Here is a 25,427-nt window from a genome sequence, read left to right as displayed (position 1 = left end):
GGTCGATCTGCTTCTCAGGTCGGCCAGTTTTGGTTCGGAGGAGCTCCTGTCCATCAATGACCTTCTTCGCCTTCTGCAGGACTTCAGCGAAGGTTGCTGGAGCCTCCTCTCCGAGCTTCACGGTGAGGGTCTCATCGGCCAGGCCGGTGAGAAAATAGCACATGGCCGAATCATCGGAGCAGTGCGCGACCTTCAACTGCTCCTCCTGGAACCTCGTGACATACTCTCTCAGCGTCTCTCCTTCCTTCTGTCTGATAGTGGCGAGATGAGTCGCTGTCTTTCTATCATAATGCCGAGAAGAGAACTGGCTAATAAATTCTTTTCTCAGCTGAGAGTAGGTCGAGATCGACCTAGCCGGCAGCCTTCGATACCACAGGCGCGCGCTACCGGTGAGCGCGATCTGGAAGGCGCGGCATTTAATTGCATCTGTTGCTGCTTGAAAGTCCATGAGGCTGACTGGGCGTTTATGCTGAACGCACGCACTAAGCGTGGTAACAATTATATAGATGCAAGCGCACACCTGTCAGAGTAATATAAAATGGATGGAGTATCCAAGTATCGATCCTCAAGGACTTCTAAACAATTTCCAAACTCTAAAGTTTTAAAGAATAGTGAATGTTGGAATGAGTGATTCTTGTAAAATGGGAAGTGGTCACAAATAATGGTTTGGATTTGGGATTTGGACTTATAATAATAAAACCTAGCCCGAATTACTTCAAGTTAGCCAACAAAGACTCAAGGACATGCTAAGGACAATATGCTTTTTACTTTAGAAACCAACGACTACGCTTCTCACTTGACTTATGTCTAAGCAAGTTCAAAGTCCTAAGACATTCCCTAATATGTCTATTATGAGATATATCTTAGTTTTAGGATGGAAATAGTCGCAACCTCGGGTTAAGGTCCTATATCTAGGCTACTTAAGCGGAACCCTTATGTCTAAGGCGCTTCTCTCCTCGGTTTAACCACTCAACAATGCAAATAAGCACCCTTTTCAGTATTGACTTGTTAAGACTTACAGTGGCCTTCTCTAAATCCTAACTTTTTGGGAAAACATGTTGAGCAATGAATGGAAAGCAAAAACACTACTTCTTAGCAACCCTTTTTAGACATAAAAGGCTAACTATCCATAACCGGGCTAGAGACGGGAATTTAGAAAGACATATTGAAGAAAATACAGCAAGTAAAACGGTTGAATGTGGAATGCATGTGTGAAAAACAAAAGTTAACTAACGGAGAGTTTTTATCGGGATTGAGAGCTTCGCCCTTCTCTTTCAAGCAAGGGAGAGTGTCACGTGCTCTTTCCTCCAAAAACACAACTCTCTTAACTAAAAATAAAGTAAAGGCAAAGAGAGAATAAGCAAAGTGCTAGGTTTTTATATATTTGAATAAGTAGAAAATAACTAAGTACAAATGGAAACAAAACAAAGCTCAATAAAAAAATGTAAAGTACTCGAGATTTAAAAACCAAAAGCAACTAATGAAAGCAACTCAAAAGTACTTAGAAAGCAACAAAGAAACACTAAAAATGATCAAGAGAAGGAAGCAAGGCTTGATGATTTTGGTGGAGAAGTTGCTGGAATTTATAGCTGTGCAGAATTGGTTAGGTAGGTCCTAAAACGATGGTGAATCACCCATTTCCAACTCTTTTGACTGACCAAATCGTGCTCAAACTGATAGTGGAACACTTCTTCTACACGTATGCATCGGTTGGAACCACCAAAACGCATTGGAAGACGCGTTTCATTAAGGGCAAAGTTGGAAGAAAACCTGTTTTTCTGCAGGCTTCCCAGGCGCATGGCGCCTCCCATGATGGTTTTTCCGTCTTTTTGCTTCTTTTGATTAATTTGCACTCCCAAATGGTCCTAAAATGTCATAAATACAATATAAGCCAACCACAAACCATAATATATGAATTTTGCATGAATTGGAACTCAAACGATCGCGAAAAATCCGAAACAAAGCTGAAACATTGTAAAAACAGCATCTAAAACCTTCTTTTTACGCATGTAAACAAGCGTAATCAGAGGCCCTCGAAGACCTCAACGTAATCCTTTGGATCCTTAGACCCATCATAAGGCTTCATCGTGAGAGTTTTGAACTTCGGAGGGATTGGAGCCTCCAAGATGTCCGAGGTGAATGGCGATTCTCCCAAGTCGCCATCGTCGAATGAGCACTCTTTCTTCTCGCACCTGGCCTTAAGCGCCTCGACCTGCTCATCAAACTTGTGCTTCATCAGGTCGAACTCTTCTCTAGTTATCACAGCTTCTGGCGTCAGAGGCTTGTATTTTGACTGAGCCTTTAGGTCAAAGTTGGAGAACTCTCGGGAGTAGGACGGAGAGTCTTCCGGCTCCCGAGAGGCTTTCTTCTTCTTATCAGTGAGGTGCTTTCTAAGATCATTGTCTCGCAAGCTGTAATCCACCTTTGAACTAACAGCTAGGTCATAAAACGACGACAATGAGAAACACGAAGTCACTTATCACCATCTTTACTGCTATTTTCAAAGTCAACACCCAACCTAAAACTGAATGGGTGTCTATAGTAGGACTCGGGAATCATAAATACATTTTCTTTAACTCTCATTGTTTTTACCGCTCTTTTCTTTCTAACACAAGTCTTTTCCCACTCTTATTTTCTCTCAACAAGACTCTTTTTACTCTTTTGCAACTTTTTTTTTTCTTTCTTTCTTTCGTTTTTTTTTTTTCTTAACGAAGTGCTTTTTCAACATTTTCTTTCTTTCCAACTGACTCTTTTTCAAAAGAAAATAGCATGATTTTTTAAATATAAATAACACCTTATCTTTCTGAAACAACGACTGACACAACGACTGTCCCCCCCAAACTTAAGAGAGACAGTGTCCTCACTGGGAAAAGACTTTTGCATCGGATGAAAAAGGCTTAACAGTAAAAAGGACAAGGACTTCCTATATAGGGGCAAAGAAAAAGCTTAAAGTCTGTAAAGATCAAAAAGACATAAAAGAAAATGAGTTTATCACATAAACAAAGGAAATAGCTCAAAGCTTAGTCAGGCATAGAATAGAAAACTCAACAATCTCTTATAATCATCATCGACATGAAATCACATGCACAGCACAGATGCTTCAAAATAGGCATGTGAAAAGCTAAACTAAGGTTAAGTGAAGGCATACTTTAAGTGATCAGAAGATAAACGATACTAATTTATTCATGCTTCAACTGAGCTCGAAACATAATCAATACAAAAAAAAAAACATGCGTAGTAATGCTAGAATATGCAAACTACGTCATTAACCAAAAGAAGAAAACACAAAAAATAGCAAAGAAGGAACCTCCCCTTCATGAAGTCGGAGGTTGTGGACTAGGATCAGTGTCAATACTGGGAGATGGATGACCAAGGATAGCAGCTAGCGCTGGAGGCCATGAAGGTAAAACCGCAAAATCCAATGAAGTCCTTAATTTGTAGATATGTTGCACGACTTCTCGAACCTGAGAGTTTTCGAAATGCTGGAAAAACAGGGCAGGCGCCAGGCGCCCGCGTGCTCAAACTGATAGTGGAACACTTCTTCTACACGTATGCATCGGTTGGAACCACCAAAACGCATTGGAAGACGCGTTTCATTAAGGGCAAAGTTGGAAGAAAACCTGTTTTTCTGCAGGCTTCCCAGGCGCATGGCGCCTCCCATGATGGTTTTTCCGTCTTTTTGCTTCTTTGATTAATTTGCACTCCCAAATGGTCCTAAAATGTCATAAATACAATATAAGCCAACCACAAACCATAATATATGAATTTTGCATGAATTGGAACTCAAACGATCGCGAAAAATCCGAAACAAAGCTGAAACATTGTAAAAACAGCATCTAAAACCTTCTTTTTACGCATGTAAACAAGCGTAATCAGAGGCCCTCGAAGACCTCAACGTAATCCTTTGGATCCTTAGACCCATCATAAGGCTTCATCGTGAGAGTTTTGAACTTCGGAGGGATTGGAGCCTCCAAGATGTCCGAGGTGAATGGCGATTCTCCCAAGTCGCCATCGTCGAATGAGCACTCTTTCTTCTCGCACCTGGCCTTAAGCGCCTCGACCTGCTCATCAAACTTGTGCTTCATCAGGTCGAACTCTTCTCTAGTTATCACAGCTTCTGGCGTCAGAGGCTTGTATTTTGACTGAGCCTTTAGGTCAAAGTTGGAGAACTCTCGGGAGTAGGACGGAGAGTCTTCCGGCTCCCGAGAGGCTTTCTTCTTCTTATCAGTGAGGTGCTTTCTAAGATCATTGTCTCGCAAGCTGTAATCCACCTTTGAACTAACAGCTAGGTCATAAAACGACGACAATGAGAAACACGAAGTCACTTATCACCATCTTTACTGCTATTTTCAAAGTCAACACCCAACCTAAAACTGAATGGGTGTCTATAGTAGGACTCGGGAATCATAAATACATTTTCTTTAACTCTCATTGTTTTTACCGCTCTTTTCTTTCTAACACAAGTCTTTTCCCACTCTTATTTTCTCTCAACAAGACTCTTTTTACTCTTTTGCAACTTTTTTTTTTCTTTCTTTCTTTCGTTTTTTTTTTTTTCTTAACGAAGTGCTTTTTCAACATTTTCTTTCTTTCCAACTGACTCTTTTTCAAAAGAAAATAGCATGATTTTTTAAATATAAATAACACCTTATCTTTCTGAAACAACGACTGACACAACGACTGTCCCCCCCAAACTTAAGAGAGACAGTGTCCTCACTGGGAAAAGACTTTTGCATCGGATGAAAAAGGCTTAACAGTAAAAAGGACAAGGACTTCCTATATAGGGGCAAAGAAAAAGCTTAAAGTCTGTAAAGATCAAAAAGACATAAAAGAAAATGAGTTTATCACATAAACAAAGGAAATAGCTCAAAGCTTAGTCAGGCATAGAATAGAAAACTCAACAATCTCTTATAATCATCATCGACATGAAATCACATGCACAGCACAGATGCTTCAAAATAGGCATGTGAAAAGCTAAACTAAGGTTAAGTGAAGGCATACTTTAAGTGATCAGAAGATAAACGATACTAATTTATTCATGCTTCAACTGAGCTCGAAACATAATCAATACAAAAAAAAAACATGCGTAGTAATGCTAGAATATGCAAACTACGTCATTAACCAAAAGAAGAAAACACAAAAAATAGCAAAGAAGGAACCTCCCCTTCATGAAGTCGGAGGTTGTGGACTAGGATCAGTGTCAATACTGGGAGATGGATGACCAAGGATAGCAGCTAGCGCTGGAGGCCATGAAGGTAAAACCGCAAAATCCAATGAAGTCCTTAATTTGTAGATATGTTGCACGACTTCTCGAACCTGAGAGTTTTCGAAATGCTGGAAAAACAGGGCAGGCGCCAGGCGCCCGCGTGCTCAAACTGATAGTGGAACACTTCTTCTACACGTATGCATCGGTTGGAACCACCAAAACGCATTGGAAGACGCGTTTCATTAAGGGCAAAGTTGGAAGAAAACCTGTTTTTCTGCAGGCTTCCCAGGCGCATGGCGCCTCCCATGATGGTTTTTCCGTCTTTTTGCTTCTTTTGATTAATTTGCACTCCCAAATGGTCCTAAAATGTCATAAATACAATATAAGCCAACCACAAACCATAATATATGAATTTTGCATGAATTGGAACTCAAACGATCGCGAAAAATCCGAAACAAAGCTGAAACATTGTAAAAACAGCATCTAAAACCTTCTTTTTACGCATGTAAACAAGCGTAATCAGAGGCCCTCGAAGACCTCAACGTAATCCTTTGGATCCTTAGACCCATCATAAGGCTTCATCGTGAGAGTTTTGAACTTCGGAGGGATTGGAGCCTCCAAGATGTCCGAGGTGAATGGCGATTCTCCCAAGTCGCCATCGTCGAATGAGCACTCTTTCTTCTCGCACCTGGCCTTAAGCGCCTCGACCTGCTCATCAAACTTGTGCTTCATCAGGTCGAACTCTTCTCTAGTTATCACAGCTTCTGGCGTCAGAGGCTTGTATTTTGACTGAGCCTTTAGGTCAAAGTTGGAGAACTCTCGGGAGTAGGACGGAGAGTCTTCCGGCTCCCGAGAGGCTTTCTTCTTCTTATCAGTGAGGTGCTTTCTAAGATCATTGTCTCGCAAGCTGTAATCCACCTCTTCATTGTTAGGAATGGGCTCGCGATTGCCAGGTTGGATAGATGGAGCTCCTTTTTCACCGGTTGCACTTGGGACCCTAGAGGGAGACGCAGTTCGGTTAGCACACGTTGCCTCGGCGTACATTTCTTCCATCGTGCGCAACCGATGTCGCATATCATCCAACTCGCGCTGGAAAGTAGACAAAGCCTCAGGGTCTGCCGCGGGGTTGGCCCTTCGGGAGACCTTTCTGGAGGTCTCACCTCGACCTCGATTCGCTTTTGAGGGTTTCGAGTCGACAGAAGGTAACTCCTGGTTCGCATGGCGGGCCGATCTCCGTGGAAGATCTCCCTCTTGTCCTGCTCGAACCTGGTCCTCGACCATTACAGCGTCAAGGTCTCGCTGAAGACCGTTATCAGCATTCACACCCCTCCGCTCTGTCGTATTAGTAGAGCTTGCTGGATGCACCATTTTTGCGTATATTTTCTAGATCGGGATGACTTAAGATGTCTTTTTCCCCACAGACGGCGCCAAATGTTTATGCAGGAATTTGCACAACGGTTCTTCACGAATCGAGCTCGAACCCGGTCTTCGGTTCCGACCTGAACACTAGAGTGGACCTGCACAAGAGGGTAAGCACTCCGACGCTCAAGTCAGTATAGATCGGACTCCTTATTTAGTTCGAGGTGAGATTCGATACCTGAGCGTGAAATGAAGTCCTCTATTTATAGGTGATGGATCCGACAGTACACACGACCGGCGGTTATGTGTCTTTTCTCATATCGGACCTGTCGGGTTCCGAACAGGTCGGACCCCAATCAGGTCGAACCTTGGTGCCCATACTTAGTCTTTTATAACGGGCGAACCCGGTCTCCTCGGCGGGGCCGAGGTGGACCTAAGCAATCCTTTTTATTTGGTTTCTTCAAACACTAATAAGGGTCCTCCACGTGTCTCGGGTATGTTTACCCCCAAACATGAATCTTATTCATATTAATTTTATTTGAATCCCATTCAAATAATATCTCTCATAATATATAGTTTTAATTCACAATTAACTATATATTATAATGTATCAATATACATATAATCTCTTAAGTAATTTGAACAATTCAAATTCTTCCAAAAACTTGATCCTCGTTTTACCCGTTATGAGCTAGCAAGGAGACCTAATGGACCTACAGATCCGAAGCTCCAAGATGCAAGATTAATCGGTCAAACTCATTGACCGAGTTAATTTAGATTCATTAACTACGGGTCATTCCACTAAAGACCCGCAGTTGCACTCTTCTCACTGCAGAATGTTTTCGTATCCATGGATATACGACCATTAATGACGAGTCAATCCTTCACGAGTGTTCGTAACTCAAGTTGGATCAAATTACCGTTTTACCCCTGAGTTACATCTTACTCCTTAAACACCACTGCTCCTCTAATGAACAACCCGGTTATGGTCCAACCAATAACCGGAAGTCCCTCTCGGCCAATGAGAGGGTGGGGCCCCTTGTTCAAGTCCCAGAGTCAGCATTTAAGGGAACACTCATCTACTCCCCTAAAGTCGGGGAGTAGTGAATTCCACCTTGTGAAGTTATGTTCCCAGCTCCCCACTCGGTCTCTTCCCCAAAATGGTAGGAATGTTGAGTCGGCGACTCGGGCCACTCTCACCCATACAGATCAAAGGACGAGCCTTCACGGGCAGGAGTCCATAACTCACTCAGGATTGAGAATGAGTTGCCTGGTCATCCTAAGAAATAGCAATCTATTAGTTAACGGTGTTACACCTAAAGATTGCCTATTTCGCGGTCCGGTCTTATACAAACTCATTGTACAGGATACCCCCACTCGCATGTCTCCACACGAACGACCTGGATCGAGTCGTCTGTAACCTTTACAGAGTAGGCCGTATCCATAGTGTTGCCAGGATAAGGTACCCAGCCTTATCCATATACTATAGACCCTTTAGGTTATTCACGGGATATTATCCATTCATATATCAGGGGTATATCAAATATATACCCCGTATATTAACCATATACCCAGTATATATACTGTCCCGATTACATCATAAATAACCTTGGATGTTTAGTTTATTGGATTTTGGACAATGCAAAGTTATGATTCAACAACAAATTTATTGAATAAAACTTTATTAAATAGACATTTGTTTTTACAAAATACAAACCACGAGTTTAGGGCAACACACCCAACAGTTACAGCTAATATCAAACAACCTGGTGGTATAAGGATGATATCCGCGTTACAGTTAAAGAAAGGCCTTAACTGGGAGGAACCCACCTTCATGGCCATCCCGATGGTCGAACAGACTGTGGAGGCAAGAGATGTCCCACTCGAAATTTAAGTTGTCATGAGAGAGTATGTTGACATAATGCCAGACAGTTTACCGAAGACATTACCCCCTCGACGAGGGATTGACCACGAAATCGAGCTCATTCCAGGAGCTAAACCTCCAGCAAAGAATGCTTACCGGATGGCTCCTCCTGAGTTAGCTGAACTCCGGAAGCAGCTAGACGAGTTGTTAAATGCTGGGTTCATCCACCCAGCTAAAGCTCCCTTTGGAGCTCCAGTGCTCTTTCAGAAGAAAAAGGATGGGACGTTGCATCTGTGCATTAACTATAGAGCCCTCAACAAAGTCACTGTTCGCAACAAGTACCCCCTCCTAAACATAACCGACTTGTTTGACCAATTACATGGAGCTAAATACTTCACGAAATTGGATCTCAGGTCGGGCTACTACCAAGTGCGTATTGTAGAAGGTGACGAGCCTAAGACTACTTGTGTAACGAGGTATGGGGCTTTTGAATTCCTCGTGATGCCTTTTGGATTAACGAATGCCCTTGCCACATTCTGTACGATGATGAATCAGGTCTTTCACGAATACCTCGATCAGTTTGTGGTAGTCTATCTAGACGATATAGTGGAATACAGTCCGACGCTGAAGGAGCACCAGATCGGTTTTCGACAAACTAAGGCAGAATCAGTTATACGTGAAGAAAGAAAAGTGTGCGTTCGCACAAAAGCGGATCACGTTCCTTGGCCACGTGATCGAACAGGGACAGATCAGTATGGACACAGATAAAGTAAAGGCGATCCAAGAATGGAGAGTCCCTACCTCTATGACCGAGTTGCGCTCCTTTTTGGGGCTGGCTAACTATTATCGACGATTTATCGAAGGATTCTCAAGGCGAGCCACCCCAATGACAGAGTTACTGAAGAAAGGAATGACCTGGATGTGGTCAAAGGAAAGTCAGGACGCCTTCAAAGATCTAAAGGCGGCCATGATGAAAGGCCCAGTACTTGGGCTAGCCGACGTGACGAGGTCGTTCGAGGTAGAAACTGATGCCTCAGACTACGCTTTAGGTGGCGTTCTTCTCCAAGATGGCCACCCTATTGCTTGCGAAAGTCGTAAGCTGAACAATGTTAAACGACGTTATACCGTATCGGAGAAAGAAATGCTAGCGGTCGTTCATTGCCTCCGATCTTGGAGGCAGTACTTGTTGGGCTCATACTTCGTGGTGAAGACAAACAACAGCGCCATTTGCCACTTCTTCAACCAACCGAAGCTAACATCCAAATAGGCTAGATGGCAAGAATTGTTAGCCGAGTTTGATTTCAAGTTCGAACACAAGGCAGGAAAGTCCAACCAAGCTGCCAATGCTCTTAGCCTGAAAGGCGAACATGCAGCCCTCAACCAAGCTACCGACGCTCTTAGCCGGAAAGGAGAACATGCGGCTCTGTGCATGTTAGCCCACATTCACGCTAGTAAAGTGGACGGGTCGATTCGCGACCTCATCAGAGAATATCTTCAAAGAGACCTCTCCGCCAGAACTGTGGTTGAGCTGGCTAAGACTGGGAAGACCCACCAGTTCTGGGTCGAAGGGGACTTGTTATTTACAAGAGGAAACAAACTGTATGTGCCAAGAACGGGAGACTTGAGAAAGAAGCTCCTATACGAATGTCACGATACTCTATGGGTTGGTCACCCTGGGTGGCAACGGACTTATGCTTTGCTGAAAAGGGATACTTCTGGCCTAATATGCGTGAGAATGTGATGCAATACACGAAGACCTGTCTTACCTGTCAGCAAGATAAGGTAGAGAGGACTAAAATAGCAGGGTTGCTTGAACCCCTACCAACTCCTACAAGACCATGGGAGAGTGTGTCGCTCGACTTCATCTCCCACTTGCCTAAGGTAGAGGAACACGAAGCCATTCTTGTCGTTATTGATCGATTTTCCAAGTATGCAACTTTCATTCCGACTCCCAAGACGTGTTCCGCCGAGCTGACAGCGCAATTATTCTTTAAACATATAGTAAAGCTATGGGGAGTTCTGACGAGCATCATTAGCGACAGGGATGGCCGATTTACAGGGACCTTCTGCACTGAACTTTTTTCTATTCTGGGTTCAAGCCTAAACATTTCCTCGAGTTATCACCCACAGACCGATGGTCAGACAGAAAGATTCAACAGCATGCTCAAGGAATACCTGCGTCACTTCGTTGATGCCAGACAAAGAAACTGGGTCCAGTTTTTAGATGTGGCTCAATTCTGTTTTAACAGCTAGACGAGCTCTTCAACAGGGAAGAGCCCCTTCGAGATTGTGTGCGGAAGGCAACCGTCTATGCCGCATACCCTTGACCACCCATATGCTGGGAAAAGTCCGCAAGCCCACAACTTCACAAAGGAATGGAAGCAGACGACAGAGATTGCTCGAGCATATTTGGAAAAAGCTTCCAAGCACATGAAGAAATGGGTCGACCGCAAGAGACGCCCTCTCAAGTTTCGTGTAGGTGACAAAGTTCTTATCAAGCTGAGGCTAGAACAAATTCGTTTCCGAGGGCACAAAGACCAGAGACTCGTGAGAAAATACGAGGGACCAGTGGAAGTCGTTAAAAAAGTGGAGAATGTCTCATATAAGGTGGTGTTACCAGCTTGGATGAAGATCCACCCGGTAATCCATGTGAGCAATTTAAAACCTTATCACCCTGACCTTGAGGATGACGAATGCAATACTGTTGTGCGGCCCGCCATCGACTTCAAACTGAAGGAAGACAAAGAAGCAGAAGAGATCCTTGCAGAGAGAACCAGAAAGGTGGGGAGACCCGTTTGCAGAGTTCAGGAATTCCTCGTCAAATGGAAAGACTTGCCTGATGCAGAGACCAGCTGGGAACGAGAAGAAGACCTTGAAGCTTAGAAGACGAAGATCGAGGACTTCAAGCTGCAGTAGTTGACAGGGACGTCAACCGTTTAAGTGGGGGAGAATGTTGTGGGCATGCTTGTCCAAGGTGTGTTACCCATGGCCGCATGTCCAAACCATCCTCACCACTCGCTTTTCTTTCATGTCTTTAAAGCTTTCTAGTGGTGTAGTTTGCTTGTATCGGGTTTTTAGAGTTGTAGGTGGAATTTGGCCAAGCAGCTTTGGAACTAGGTGTGTATTGGTAAGATATGTAAGCACACCAAATTTCAAGCCAATCGGAGTTCACACGGGTCCTGTAAGCCACCGAGTGACTCCTCGCCACTTTGGACGTCTACACCTGCCACACCAAAAATGCCTTATAATGTACCTTAGGGGGGACCAAGTAGTCATCAAACCTCCCCCCCCCCACCCCCGACCAAGGTTTACAATGCTTGTTCTAAAGATGTTTTCAACTGTTTTCTCTCTCACGTTTTCTAAAATCAATTTTCTCGTAAAACGTGAGTGGAGGCTAGACCAACGATCGAGATTGCCTGCAACTTACAGTTTTTCTCTGCTGATTTGCTCGTTTGAGCTAGAGCAAGTGCCGCACAATCGCTCGAGCTGCATTAAAAAGGTGCGATTGTGACACTGGGAACGCGCGCAAGGGAGTATAGACAGGGGCGTGTGACGGGTTGACAGGCGAGGCGTGCTGGCATGGTAGGCGGTTGGCAACGCACAGACAGGTGGGCGTGCAGCGGTGCACGCTAGCGTCTAGTAGGGTGCGCACGGGCCCTTGAGGCAGGCATGGACGCGTAGGCATGGGTGGCAGGCGGGCTGCGTATGGACAGGCAGCGGGTGCAAGGGTTGGCGCACGGGTGGGGTGCTGTGAGGTTAGCGAGGCAGGAGCGCACGCTGGGCTAGGCGCTTTCGAGGTTAGCGCTGCAGGTGGGTGGCCTCGCAGTTGGTTGACACGTGTGCTGGGGCGTTGGCCACTATCATCAGGCGGACGCGCATGCTGACGGGACTGCTGACCTCTTGTGAGGTTAGCACGGCATGAGTGCACCGGACGCTGGCAGGACTAGGGCGCGCGTGGACACTATCAGCAAGTGGGGGCGTGGGTGTAGGTGTGGACGGGCTGGACGCTGGTAGGCGTGCGCGGGGTAGCGTCTTGTGAGGTTAGTGCGCACATGATGGCGTTGAGTTTGCGGTGGTGCTCTCCTCTTCTCATAATGGGGTTCCAAGGTCTCGAGGTCAATTATGATCACATCATCACCTCTCATTTGGAGAGATCCAGAAGAATTGGAGATTCAGAGCCACCAGAGCATTTAGAGTCATCCACAAGCTACAAGTTTAAGAACTTCACAAGTTGCAAGCCGGAGAACTTCACAAGCTGCAAAGTCGAAGAACTTCACAAGCTACAAGCCAAAGAACTTCAAAAGCTACAAGTTGAAGAACCTCAAGAAGTTGCAAATCTGAAGGACTTCACAAGCTACAAGCCGAAGAACTTCAAAAGCTACAAGCCGAAGAACTTCAAGAAGTTGCAAATCGGAAGGACTTCACAAGCTACAAGCCGAAAAACTTCAACAAGTGGCAAAGCTGAAGAACTTCACAAGCTACAAGTCGAAGAACTTCAACAGGCTGCTTTTTCACAAGTTGCAAAGGCAAAGAACTTCACAAGCGTAAAGTCGAAGACTTCACAAGCCGAAGTACTTCATCAAGCTGTGGATTTTGTCAAGCGAGCCGAAGAAAATATCAAGCTACAAACTTCGCCAAGCATCAAGGTTCACAGTCGAAGACTTTAAAGATCCTTTGATAAGCAAGAAACTGAAGGCATCAACGTCATTTATTAAAGAACAAGCTCACAAACCCTTGAATTAAAGTTTATATTTGAGAGAATTAATTAGAGGATTATACATTAGAGATTGTACACTACATACATTCAATACAAATACAAGTTCATTAATTCAAGTTTTCTCTTCTTTGAATTTCTCGTCGAACAAATTAGCACGTCCAGTGGGACATCTCTACCTCTCATCTGTTTCTCTCAAACTAAAAAGTAATGGCATCCAAGGAAGCTTCATCCGCCATGGAAGAAAAGTTCGCAGAAATGGAGAGGAAACTTACCATGCTGACAAAAATGGTCAAAGAGAGGGACTATAAGATTGCTTCCCTTATGAACCATATCGAAATTTAAGATGTTACAAATGTTGCTGAGTCAAGCCAAAATCACGCTGCGAAAATCAGCGACAAAAGAAAGAGCTTCATGCAAGAAAAACAATCGGAACACTTTGTTTCAATTGCTTCACTATCTATCTAGCAGCTCCAAGATATGATCACAAATTCGATCAGATCTCAGTATGGTGGACCTTCTCAAAACTCCCTAATGTACTCCAAGTTGTACACCAAGAGGATTGATGACTTGAGAATGCCAATTGGATATCAGCCTCTGAAGTTTCAGCAATTTGATGGAAAAAGCAACCCTAAAAAACATATTGTTCATTTCGTTGAGACATGTGAAAATACTTGCACTCGAGGAGATCTACTTGTCAAACAATCCGTTTGAGTACTAAAAAACAATGCTTTTGACTGGTACATAAATCTGGAGCCTGAATCCATCAACGATTGGAAGCAGTTGGAAATAGAGTTCTTAATCGCTTATATAGCACAAGGCGAACCGTAAGCATGATGGAACTTACCAACACCAAGCAACGAAAAGATGAACCTATTGTTGAGTACATCAACAGGTGGAGAGCTTTGAATCTCGACTGCAAAGATCGACTGATTGAGCTATCTGCTATCAAGTTGTGCATTCAAGGCATGCATTATGGACTTCTTTACATCCTTCAAGGAATAATACCCTACACGTTTGAAGAATTAGCAACTCGCACCCACAACATGGAGCTAAGTATTGCTAATCGAGAAGATAAAGATCTTTTAGTTCCTGATATGAAGAAAGGAAGCAAGAGCGCCGAGACAACTTCTGAAGAATCAATGGTTATCAACACAACCAGTCTCAAGTCGTCTTAAAAAAGAAGAGATAAAATGGCCAAAAACGACAAGGAAATGAAAGGCGTCGTTCAACTCTAAAAGAAAGATAAGAAAAAATTTATCCTTTTTCTGATTCTAACATCTCTGATATGTTAGAACAACTACTAAACATGCAACTAATCGAACTCCCTAAATGCAAACGACCAGGAGAAGTGGGAAAAGTAAATGATCTCAACTTGTATTTGTGAAATATTGAGTATAATTTGACTCATTAATGACAAAAACTTGAGACAATTTCTGTATATGAAATTTGGACATGGGTTTGGGCTTAAAACAGTTCAACTTAGACATTTTTCAAAAATAGATACTTGTGAAAGTAGCTTGGGGCGACTGCATGAATGACCAAAATAAATAAGGCATTTTAAAAAATAGTCTAATATATCAGATATTGCACAAATGACTAAGTAACCTTTTTTTAGAATCCTAAATAATATTTTAGATAAATATAATAAATTAGGCATATATGCTTAATTTTATGAATTTTAAACCCCTAATAACAACTATGTTCCTCTACGTATTCTCTAATAACCCATAATTTTACCATTTTTGTAGCGAGACGAGGAAAAGTACAATTGTATGATTCGTGGAGGCACTTTAATACCAACAGTTTTTTTCTTTTTTTTTTTTGGATTTTACAGTTTTGAACTAAAAACTTACTTTTAAGGCTATGAAGTAAACTGTCTTCTTCAATTCTTCTTTGCTATGCAAAGCACAATATTTTGTTAGTGCAAAGTTAGATGGAAAATAATGAATGTGAATTGGATCCATTACTTTGAATTCCTTGCGTTGATGGTGAGTTGTGGTCGGCACTAGTGTCGCACTTCTATTTATGGGGTCGATGATAGTGTCTATAGTGGTCTACACTGGTGTCGCACCCTCATTTTAAGGGTCAATGTTAATATCTACAGTGATCTATAATGGTATTGCACTCCCATTTTAGAGGTTAATGTCAGTACTTACAATGGTGGTGTCGCACTCCCATTTTAGAGGTTAATGTCAGTACTTACAGTGGTGGTGTCACACTACCATAGTTGGGGTCAATGTCTGTATCTACCGAGGCTGTATCCACAAGGACGCATCAACACTCCCCAACTCATTCGACAGAACCGTTAGAACCCATGTCACATCGCTATCTTCAGATAGCCTAATAATAACAGACTTGTTTACACCATTCATGTACAACGAGAGGCATGCAACTTTCTTTTTTTCAGGTAAATGAATATTTCTAAGAATGTATTGGATTAGATGAGATGAGATAGAGTCGTTATGACTTGACTGACTTTGAAATCATTATAGACATTGTTTTAGTCTCAATTACCATTGTATAGAAATGTATTAGTATAGAATTCACTATTGCAGGTAAGGGTGCACAACGAAACCGATGAAACCGACAAAACCGAAAAATCGAACCGAAACCTAGCTAAATTTTCGGTTTGGCGGTTTAACGGTTTGGTTCAGTTAAGTGAAATAGTGAATTGAATTTTTCGATTCGGTTTCGGTTTTAATAAGTAAAACCGAGTAGTAAATCGAACCAAACTGCATCCATTATTTCATTTAATTTTATATATTTAGTTACATATATAATTAAAGATTAAAAAAGAAAAAAACTAGCCCTATGATGTGACTGCTGAACATGAGGGACTCCTTTCAAAGATAGGGGCACCGATCGATTCGAATTCTAAAGGCTCTTAGCCAATTATCAATTTTTTTATAATACTTGTTTAATTTTAAATAATATTTCAAATTTTAATTTCATTCGTTAATTCTTTTATCTTTTTATTTGTTTTTTCTTTCTTTTTATAAAATAAATTATGATTTGTTTATAATTTATATTTTATTTTTACAAAGGATAAACTATTGAATTTGAAATTAGGGTTGTAACTTGTCTTCTTTCTCTTCCATTCTCTCCCTCTTCTCTTCCAATCTCATATCTAACTTTCTTTCTCTATTCAAATCTCAAATTTCACCACAACATTGGCTATATTGTCATCCAGTTCTACCGTCGTTCGCCGCTTGCCACCATCCACCTACGTCACTACCTTCGTCGGACAGCAGCTACCTTTGCCGGACCGCCACTGCCACTAACACTTGAACTTCAAAGGTTAAATCAACCTCCTATGATCAAGAGCCCAAACCGCAGGAACCGAACTGAACTAAACCGAATTGTCGGTTCGGTTAAGCTATGCACCTCGGTTCGGCTCGGTCCTAGAAATTTTCTTTTTTAACAATCGGTTTCGGTTTCGGTTGATTCATCAAACCGAACCGTGAACACCCCTAATTTCAGGGGAGAGCTTGGAAGAATGAGATATTGTCCACCTTAGCAATATTGTCAATGAAAATCAATTAGTCGTTGCATAGGAGAACGTTACTAATTAAGGACTAAAAATTTAATGGGTAGAAATATAAAATCAAATCTAGTAAATCTTAAGTTGGTTCAAATTCGTGGCAAGTAGTGTCAAATGAGAAGGGACAGAAAAAAAATACGCATAAGAGCAAAGTTGGAAATTCACGATACAAAGATTTACTTGATTTTGAAAAAAGAACAAAAATAAATAAGAAAAATGAAGGAGAAACAAATTGAAGGTACTTGACTTTTCTCCTTTTTTTTTCTTTTTTAATGGCATACTTCAAAGAGAGGAGAAAATAAAATTTCATTTGACCTTTTTGAAAACTCCTCCATCATGAACCAACCTAGAGATGAGATTCCCTCGAGGATTTCTAAATTGGAGGTGGTTCCACCAATCAATTGTATTCATTAATTCTACCAAAAAGAGGAAAAAAAATGACCTTTTTTTTCTTTTGGAAAGGAAAAATATGCCACATGGGCTATATTTGAAAGGATATCAGCCCCAACAATTTTTAGAAGCCACTGATCCCATATTTTATACCGTTGGCCTTATATTATTAATCACTTGGACAACAAATATCAAATTGTGTTTTTGCAATCATAAAAACTGTGGGCACTGAAAATGATTAGCAATCATAAAAAATAATAACTTAATTATCTTCTAAGCAAGGAATATCAAGAAACTCATAAAACTACAACATAAGAACCAGACACACCCCAACTTTCTTGTGTCGATCGCAAGCTTTGAAAACAAAATCTCCCATTAATTAAAACTACACAAAATGGGGAAAAACTGTCATGGTTCGATCATACTCCAGACTTGCGTAACTCAGCAGCCCCGTGCGCAAAATGACATCTCTCGCCAAAAGTACAAGAACCTTTCGCAAAATTATCACACAGCTTTGTTTTATAGTTGCTTCCTGAAGGAGCAGGACCTCCTGCTACGCCGGAGTTTTTTCCAGGTCCTGACATCGAAACTGTTATAATAAGCTCCCTAACCATTGCACTCGCTTCATTAATTTGCTCAAAAGTCCCCTCGAGTTCTATGTTTCTGAGATTTGGATCTGACTCGTGGTCCCTGATGGAGAGTTTGGCACCCGTTTGGCGACAAATCTGTTTGGAGTTGATCCCGCCCTTGCCAATGATCGCTCCTGCAAGGGAGGCATCTATGCTGATCTTCGCAGTAGCTGAAGCACCAAAGCTTGCAGCAGGACCTGGGGGTGCCGGGTCCATTCGCCCACCCATACGACCAACCATATGTCCTCCCATAGCTCGGGGATTATCATGAGATTGAGCGCCAGGCCTCCCGAGTTCCCACTCTCCATGAGCAAAGTTGCATTTATCACCAAACTTGCAGCCTTCTGCCGTGTTATACTTGTTGCACATGCGATTTTTGACTAGAGGAGGGGCGGAGGACCCGCCATTGGTAACAGAAGGCGGGGCTGCCATATTTCTAGATGGTTGAGAACCAGCAGGCGCAAGGTTCATCATTTGGGCCACAACATTATAACCACCAGGAACGTGATGCAAGAAATGACAGCTTTCACCAAATGGACAGCCAGCAGTACTGAAATCCAAAAAGATAAAAAAAAACACACTCCTGTAAAATCAATCGAACCAAACCGCAAAACACGTACAAATGTAAAATCCTCAGGGATCCATAGATCTAAATATTATTCAGTAGACAGTACAAACACTACAAATAACAGAAATCAAACTACATATGAATGAACCGAGCCGCAAGCATACTTTTTCTGTAAGGTATTTTATGTTTTCCCCCTTTTCTTCAGAAATGCAGATATTTGGGGCTGTTTGGAAAAATAGCTTTCAACTGGTGTTTTGGAACAATCTTTTAGTAGAAAACAGCAGAAAAAAGATTCAACCATTTGCCCCGCTAGAAACAAACAAGCAAATTTATCAAGAAAACCCCGGGAGTTCGTTTGGTAACATTCATGTTTCTTGTTTCTCGTTTCCAATTTTCTTAAGAAACCTAAACATTTTACAACTAACTTGTTTCTCCTTTCTTGGGAACATTCTCAAAATTATATAAAAATTTTGGAAACCAAAATAAATCTCTCTGGTTTTCATTTCCAATTTGTTCCAAAACATAAATAAAAAGATTGCTTTATCATACTTGAATTCATGGATGTTAAGATTCTGCAATTCATTTTTCTTTATTAAAAATAAAGAAACAGAAATAAAAAACAGGTACGTTACCAAACAAGCCTCAGCCTTAAAATTCCTTTTGAAGCACAACCAAAGACATTTTTTTTATTTTTCGTAATTTGCCATCCTATGGCTTTCTTCTTTTTCTTCCCATTAAGAATTGGTCATAATCTCACGCTTACCCCTAATTTTTTCAAATAATCTAACAAGCTTTCATCTCCACCATATCCATATCTTCCTCAGTTTTCACTTAAAGCATCACCAGATCTTTCAACCTACTCTGTTTTCCTCCTCTATCACCTCACTTTGAAACAATAAAAACTGCTCTCACCATGTTATCAAAATCAATTTGATGGTTTATAAAAGTTAAGATTGTTGCGTACACTATTCACAAGGGCAATGTGGAAGAATAACTTCAATTGTTCTTCAGAAGGCCATACAACAGTACAAGAAAATTAATAATAATTAAAAAAATTAAAAATTAAAAAGAAAAATCAATACTACCACCCAATTTTAAATGTATAATTAAATCTTTCTTTTTGGTTCTAAAATAAACAATTTTTTTTATAGAAACGGATTCCAAACAGTCCCTCTTCCAAAGCACTGTTTAGGTGTGTATTCTCCAAAATATTTTTAGAAATTATTTTCTAGATTAACATTATAATACTATTTTCTATTTTTTATTTAAAAAAAAGATTTTAAATAGATATTTTTATCCTTGGTTTTTCACTCATTTCTTCTCCAAATTAATTTAAGGTTTAAATACTGATTTTAGTCCCTATACTTTCAACTTTGGTTCATTTTGTTCCATGTACTTTCAAGACGTCCATTTTGGCTCTAAACTTTTAAATTTAGTTCATTTTAGTCCATGTACTATCAAAACATCCATTTTAGGTCCTAAACTTTTAAATTTAGTTCATTTTAGTCCATGTACTATCAAAACATCCATTTTAGGTCCTGTTCTTTTAAAAAGCGACCATGTTGATGCTTTTATTTTCATTTTTATCCAATTTTTTCTATCATAATACTTAACCCACAAGATTTTTTGAAATGTAGCCATAAAGTTGCGTTAAGGGTTTCCATTGTGTATAAAATTTATGTTGAAATTTTTCAAATAAGGACCAAAATGGCATTGTTTTTTTAAGTATTAGGGATCCGTTTTGAAAGTATATGAACCAATATGAACAAATGACAAAATAGATGTTTTCAAAGTACAAAGGCAAAAATAAACAAAACCGAAAGTACAAGAACCAAAATAGTATTTAAACCTTAATCTAAGATTCTAAATATAGATCAACATATACTTATATGATAACTAATGATCATGTGAACAGTAAATCTAACAAAAATATGAAAGAAAACACATGAAAACAATAAAATACTATTTCTTTTTCCTACCATCCTTTATTTTTTATGATTCATTCTGCCAAACAAGTTTCCCACATCAAAAGTTTTTTTTAACATAACATCCAAACAGACCTTTTTATCCCAGGTAGGGGCTATCAAGCATAAACTTGGCAAGAGTTTAAAAGGTAAAGCAAATCAAGTAATCAAATCATATTGTCACACCTCAATAGAAGCTTAAGCAAGTCAAGTAATCCAAACAAAGTCTTCACATCTGAATAAAAGCTTAATCACCTTGTAATTAGAAGAAAGAAAGAAAGGAGAAAAAAAAAAAAAGGAGGCCCTTAATAGCACATTACTGTTCTACAAGAAATTTGATTCTTGACATGTTTTAAAACCTTAGGAAGATATGTGATAAGCTTGACCTTTAACAGTATAGTCATGAAATGAGCAGACATTAAGTACATTCTTGAGTGGTCTAACCCATTCAAGAAGTTCAAAAACAATTAGAAAATAAATTTAAACTGACAATATATAATTATGGCTGATCTCCTTTTTAGAAGTATACTGTATACAGTTGCATGTTTACAATAGTTTATAGAGGTGAAAGAATGGAGCATATGGCTTGCCAAAAGATTACCAAGATATTTAAAAAAAAAAAAAAAAAAGAAGGCATCAGCATGATCCAATAATTATGCATTAGAAACTCTTAGCTGGTAACAAACTCAACACCAATGGGACACAATGTAGCAAATTGAAACACAGATCACAAACTAGAAAGAAACTTGTAAGCCTCCACCCGTACTAGTACTAATACGAGCCATCTATGCACCGAAGAATATTAACTATCAAGGTATTTAAATCAAAGAAATGGCACGCTAGTTGAATAAGCTGGCTAGAAGGGCAAAGGTTGCAAAGGAAACTGCAATAATATTTCCCAGCAGGCATTCTTTCTTCCTTTTTTTTTTTTTTTGTGTGGTGAGGGGGGCATGGTGGAGGGGCTCTCCATCACGAAGAGATTCACAAGGAGAAAGGAAGATAAGTAATCTCCTTTCAGATAAGAGATTTATGGTAAAAAATTAGGGCTCAAGACTGAAAACCTCATTACAAATATAAATGCAACAATGGATTCAAACTAGTAGAATATAAGTGGACCACAAGGAAATAATAATAAAGTAAAATTGGAAAAGAAAATGGATCAAACTAAGTTTTGTCCAATGATAATGAGATTGTATTCATGTTCAGTGCAAAATCTAAACAAAAGGAGAGGGGGATGGGGACTCAATGCAGAGTCGCAGACTTCAGAGATTAATAATAATGGAGAAAAATTTTAACGTTCTAAAATTAATTAAAGTTTTTAAATCAATTATTTACTTGGTTAAAGGCTTGAAGTAATAATTTATACCTGTATTCCCAGTTTTCAGAAGTGCAATTACTCAGCTTTATCTAAAATCTAAATTCTTACAACAAGTTTAAATCATTAGGAGAGATAATATGCAGTTCAAATATTTATTTAGGTAGGTAAGATATGAACCTGAAAAACTTGGTGCATGGCTTCGATTTGCTCCCTACAGTTGATAAGGACTCCATTTCTGTTGCAAAACATTAATTATTTTTTCTCAGTTACAGTTTGTTAAGATTTTTACTCTAATACTTTAATACATCTCTACACTTAAATTCTTTAGGCAACTAAAACAATTACTAAATAGTTTGTAGCTTTCTATATGAATTTGGTAATTTCAAAAGTTTCACATTGAATTGTGAGGCTACCTGGGTTTACCAACACAGTAAGGTGCAAGACCAAACAAAAAAACACACCACCTAGAACTGAATCTCATAAGAGAGAACATTTAGCCTCCAAGCCTCCTTCACAGCACTGATGACTGACCTAAAAGGATACAATAAACCTATTGCTATAGCAATGTTAATTTTTGTCTTGATCCAAAGTGCACCTTGCCCATAGATATATAAATATAATTTCCCTGACTTGTTGCTCAAAGAAAAATTTTTGTAGCAATGAACAAGATATTTACAAACTGCTCTCATAGTTCTTTATACAGACCTTTTCCACATTCGACCAATATTCCCTAAAAAGTGGATACCACTCAACTATGCCAGAAGGCTGAGGAAGCTAGACACCTAATGACTGGGTAGCTAGCAATCACCAAACTTAAAAGCTCCATAATAGTGACCAAATGGTGATCCGTACTTATAAGTTATAACAACCCTAGAGCTTTAAAAACTACATTCTGTTTTCTAATTAGAAGGCTTGAAAGTTGTAATCAAGAATAAGAGATAAAATATCATATCAGCAGACTTAAAAGCTCCGTAATAGTGAACAAGGATTTCAACAGAACATAAAAAAACAAAAAGGGGGGAGATAAAGTTTTATGATTAAATCAATTGGAATTTTATGACACGTAGAATGCTCAATGAATGGATAAATTTGACTCAAAGTTGCATTAGCAATTTTAGGTTCTCTGTTTCTAAAATGGAAGTCCAAGGAGGAGAATCGTTGCATCAAGAGGTGTTTTTTTTAATGGGAAACTTAGAATATATTCATGAAGAAACCCATATAAAAGAGTTGCATCAAGAAGTTTTAGGCAAGGGATCCACTTTCCCCAGTTTCTTTTTTTTCCTCAACCTTCTCAACATACTGAGTAAAGCAGTAAAAGGTCTGTTATGAGGTGTTTAGAGTGGAGAGAACAAGTACGTGACGATATTTCCATTTTCTGCCAAAGAAGGGAAATCTAGATAATATGATTGCAATTACTCACACATTTTAGTGAGTTAGTTCCAGACCTGGATGTTAATAACTAAGTTAATCATTTCTTAAATAAAAATTGATGGAGAACCACAGCATGGTCAAGCTACTCAACTTTAGGCCATGCAGCTAAATGTCGATGTGGTTACTTAAGCTTCCCCCTTGAAGGGTGTCTAAATCAAAATGCAGGAATAGCTAAATGCAAGTGTGCAACAGATTCATAAACTTACACTCATTTCAAGGGTAATCAGACAATTTTTTAAGATAGTAGCTGGCTCTCCAATGAACCTCTAGAGGGTAATACCCAAATCTCTACCAAACTATGTTGTCCAAAGATCTTACAGTCAATGAGGGTTGAAATTTGACCACTCCATCCAGGAATGGAATACCATCCTAAGAGGAACTTGATACAGAGAAATTAACGATTAACCTAACCTTATCTGGAAATTAAACTTTGTTTATTGAAATATTCAATATGATCATCAAATGATGGACTTTGGAACAATTGAGGTTGTTCTCTTGCAATTTCCGAAAATTAAAGTTCTCTTCCGGTCCCTTGCCAAGGATACTAAATACAACCAACAGATTTCACAAGAGATGCTTGCAAATGCCTCTTTCCCCCAGGCATGTCTAACATAATTGCAGCCATTCCATCTAGGAATTTATTTGTTAGTATGGGAAGTGTGGCAACAGCTATCTTATAACTTGCCTAAATGGAAATAGGAAAGCTTCTTGACGACAGGATTATGGATATCGGGAGTTATATACTCTCTTTTATGTTCTTGAAAACTCTTCTGCCATTTTGTTTTTGTTTCATTGAAGAATGAAATTCAAAAGGGGAGAAAGGACTTTAATCCAAGAGCGTTACAAAAAAAAACTTCTTCAATTGGGAGAAATAAAGCTATAGAAATGGAAAGTTGGGGCCAATTTACACCAAGTAATAGCCAACATAACTATAGCGTCAAACATCTACCATTATAAAAGGTTCTTAATTAATTCCAATTGAGGTGCTTTTTTGTAGACTCCTTTGGCCTTAGATTAAGGATTTATAGTCATTATAGATTTAAAATAAAAAATCCTTTTCATGTGTAAAAGATGAGACAGAAAAGAGAAAGAGACTATGACTTGATGGCTTGATGACCATCCCTAACCAACTCAGGAGATTAAGAAAAATACTCTACAGTTACCCATAGTAATACTAAACGATACTGAAAAAATGAACCGTATGGATGCTTTGTCAAATGATGACAAAGAGAGACCAAAACCCTGACATGGTCCCAAATCTCACCACCAACAGGCACTCTTTTGTTCAAAAAAATCCTCCAATTCCTCCCTTTCCTATTTAATCACCATTTTTATCTAACCCTTAAATATCATAACATACAAATAAGAACTGTCTTAAATCATTAAACTCTAGTCATCCTTAGTTAAAGAAACAATAATCACAAACTGGATTATGGTTCTAAATCTACGTCGCGAGTATCAGTCTGCAGCCTAAGTGAGACGCAAATAGACGGGTAGATCACGGAGCTCGAACACATGGCCACTAATTCTTCTAAAGCAAACTTATACAGCAAAAGCGACATTTCTAACTTCAGAAATGAAACGATTTCAAACACCCAATAAAACAAAACAAAACAAAAACACTTGCTAAGCACATGAAGAAACGAAGCTCCAAACGAGTTGCAGAAGGGAAAGAAACGAAGCACCAAACTAGAACTTCAAGAAACTAACCTTGCTTATGCTTCTTAAAGCCGCCATTAGAATTGAAGCCAGCTTCGGGCCTCCCACGCTTGCGCATATCCATAACAGTGAAGCACAGATCGAGATCGAGAAAGGAAATCGAAAACAGAGCAACCAACTGGAACACTTGCAGAAATTACAGAAGAAAAAAAGAGGGATAACCCAGAAATTTACAGAAGCGAAGCAAGAGGGTGAGGAGTGAAGAGGAAGAAGATGAAGAAAACCCTAAACCTAACCCTAGAGGCGGAGGGCTATGCGTAGGAATGAGCCCTTAGAAGAAGCTATGGAGAAAAATAGAGATTGGGGAATTGGCAATTTGGCGGAGAAGGCTGGATATTATTTTTTTATTATTAATAAAGGTCAAAATATTTGTTGGCGGATTTTGAAATTAAAGTTTCAAATCAGCTAACTCTTGCCGTTGGGTTCCGCGCGCTATAATCTTACCAAAAAAAAAAAAAACTAACAAAATAGCCGCACGTGGCTGCACGTGCTTGTTGACGTCATCGAAAATAAGAATCCCTCCTCTTTTTCCCGGCTTCCAAAAATTCCTCTTGATTTTCCGCGCGAAATGAAATTTTGCTTCCTTTTATTTTTCCTTTTTGAGCAAATATCATTTTGCATTTAGAGAAGCTAGGGTGTTTTATCGTAAAATTAATCAAGCTTGGCTTTGTGAAGTTTGGATAAGGTGCACTGATGTACAAAGGACCTACGAAGTAGAGTTAGT

At 39.9% G+C, this 25,427-nt stretch overlaps 2 protein-coding genes across 2 annotated transcripts; one reads left to right on the top strand and one right to left on the bottom strand.

Moving 5' to 3' along the window:
• Window positions 1-10,736: 10,736 nt before the first annotated feature.
• On the top strand, window positions 10,737-11,309 carry LOC148207885 (uncharacterized). Its single transcript, XM_088118223.1, has one exon. It carries the CDS (start codon window positions 10,737-10,739, stop codon window positions 11,307-11,309), a length of 573 nt encoding a protein of 190 aa, XP_087974349.1.
• Window positions 11,310-17,312: 6,003 nt separating this feature from the next.
• LOC111025050 (zinc finger CCCH domain-containing protein 52) lies at window positions 17,313-25,041 on the bottom strand. The gene is made up of 3 exons (XM_022302904.2): window positions 24,695-25,041; window positions 21,731-21,788; window positions 17,313-18,253 (listed from the first exon to the last, which is right to left on the bottom strand). The coding sequence occupies exons 1-3, from the start codon at window positions 24,765-24,767 to the stop codon at window positions 17,494-17,496; spliced, it is 891 nt and encodes a 296-aa protein (XP_022158596.1). The 5' UTR covers window positions 24,768-25,041; the 3' UTR covers window positions 17,313-17,493.
• Between the last annotated feature and the right edge of the window lie 386 nt (window positions 25,042-25,427).

Source organism: Momordica charantia, unplaced genomic scaffold (assembly GCF_013281855.1).
Source record: "Momordica charantia cultivar OHB3-1 unplaced genomic scaffold, Mcharantia_2.0 BLBB01000038.1, whole genome shotgun sequence".
Classification (NCBI taxonomy): domain Eukaryota; kingdom Viridiplantae; phylum Streptophyta; class Magnoliopsida; order Cucurbitales; family Cucurbitaceae; genus Momordica; species Momordica charantia.
The sequence above is the reverse complement of the archived record's forward strand: the minus strand, read 5'-3'. Positions and strand labels throughout refer to the sequence as shown.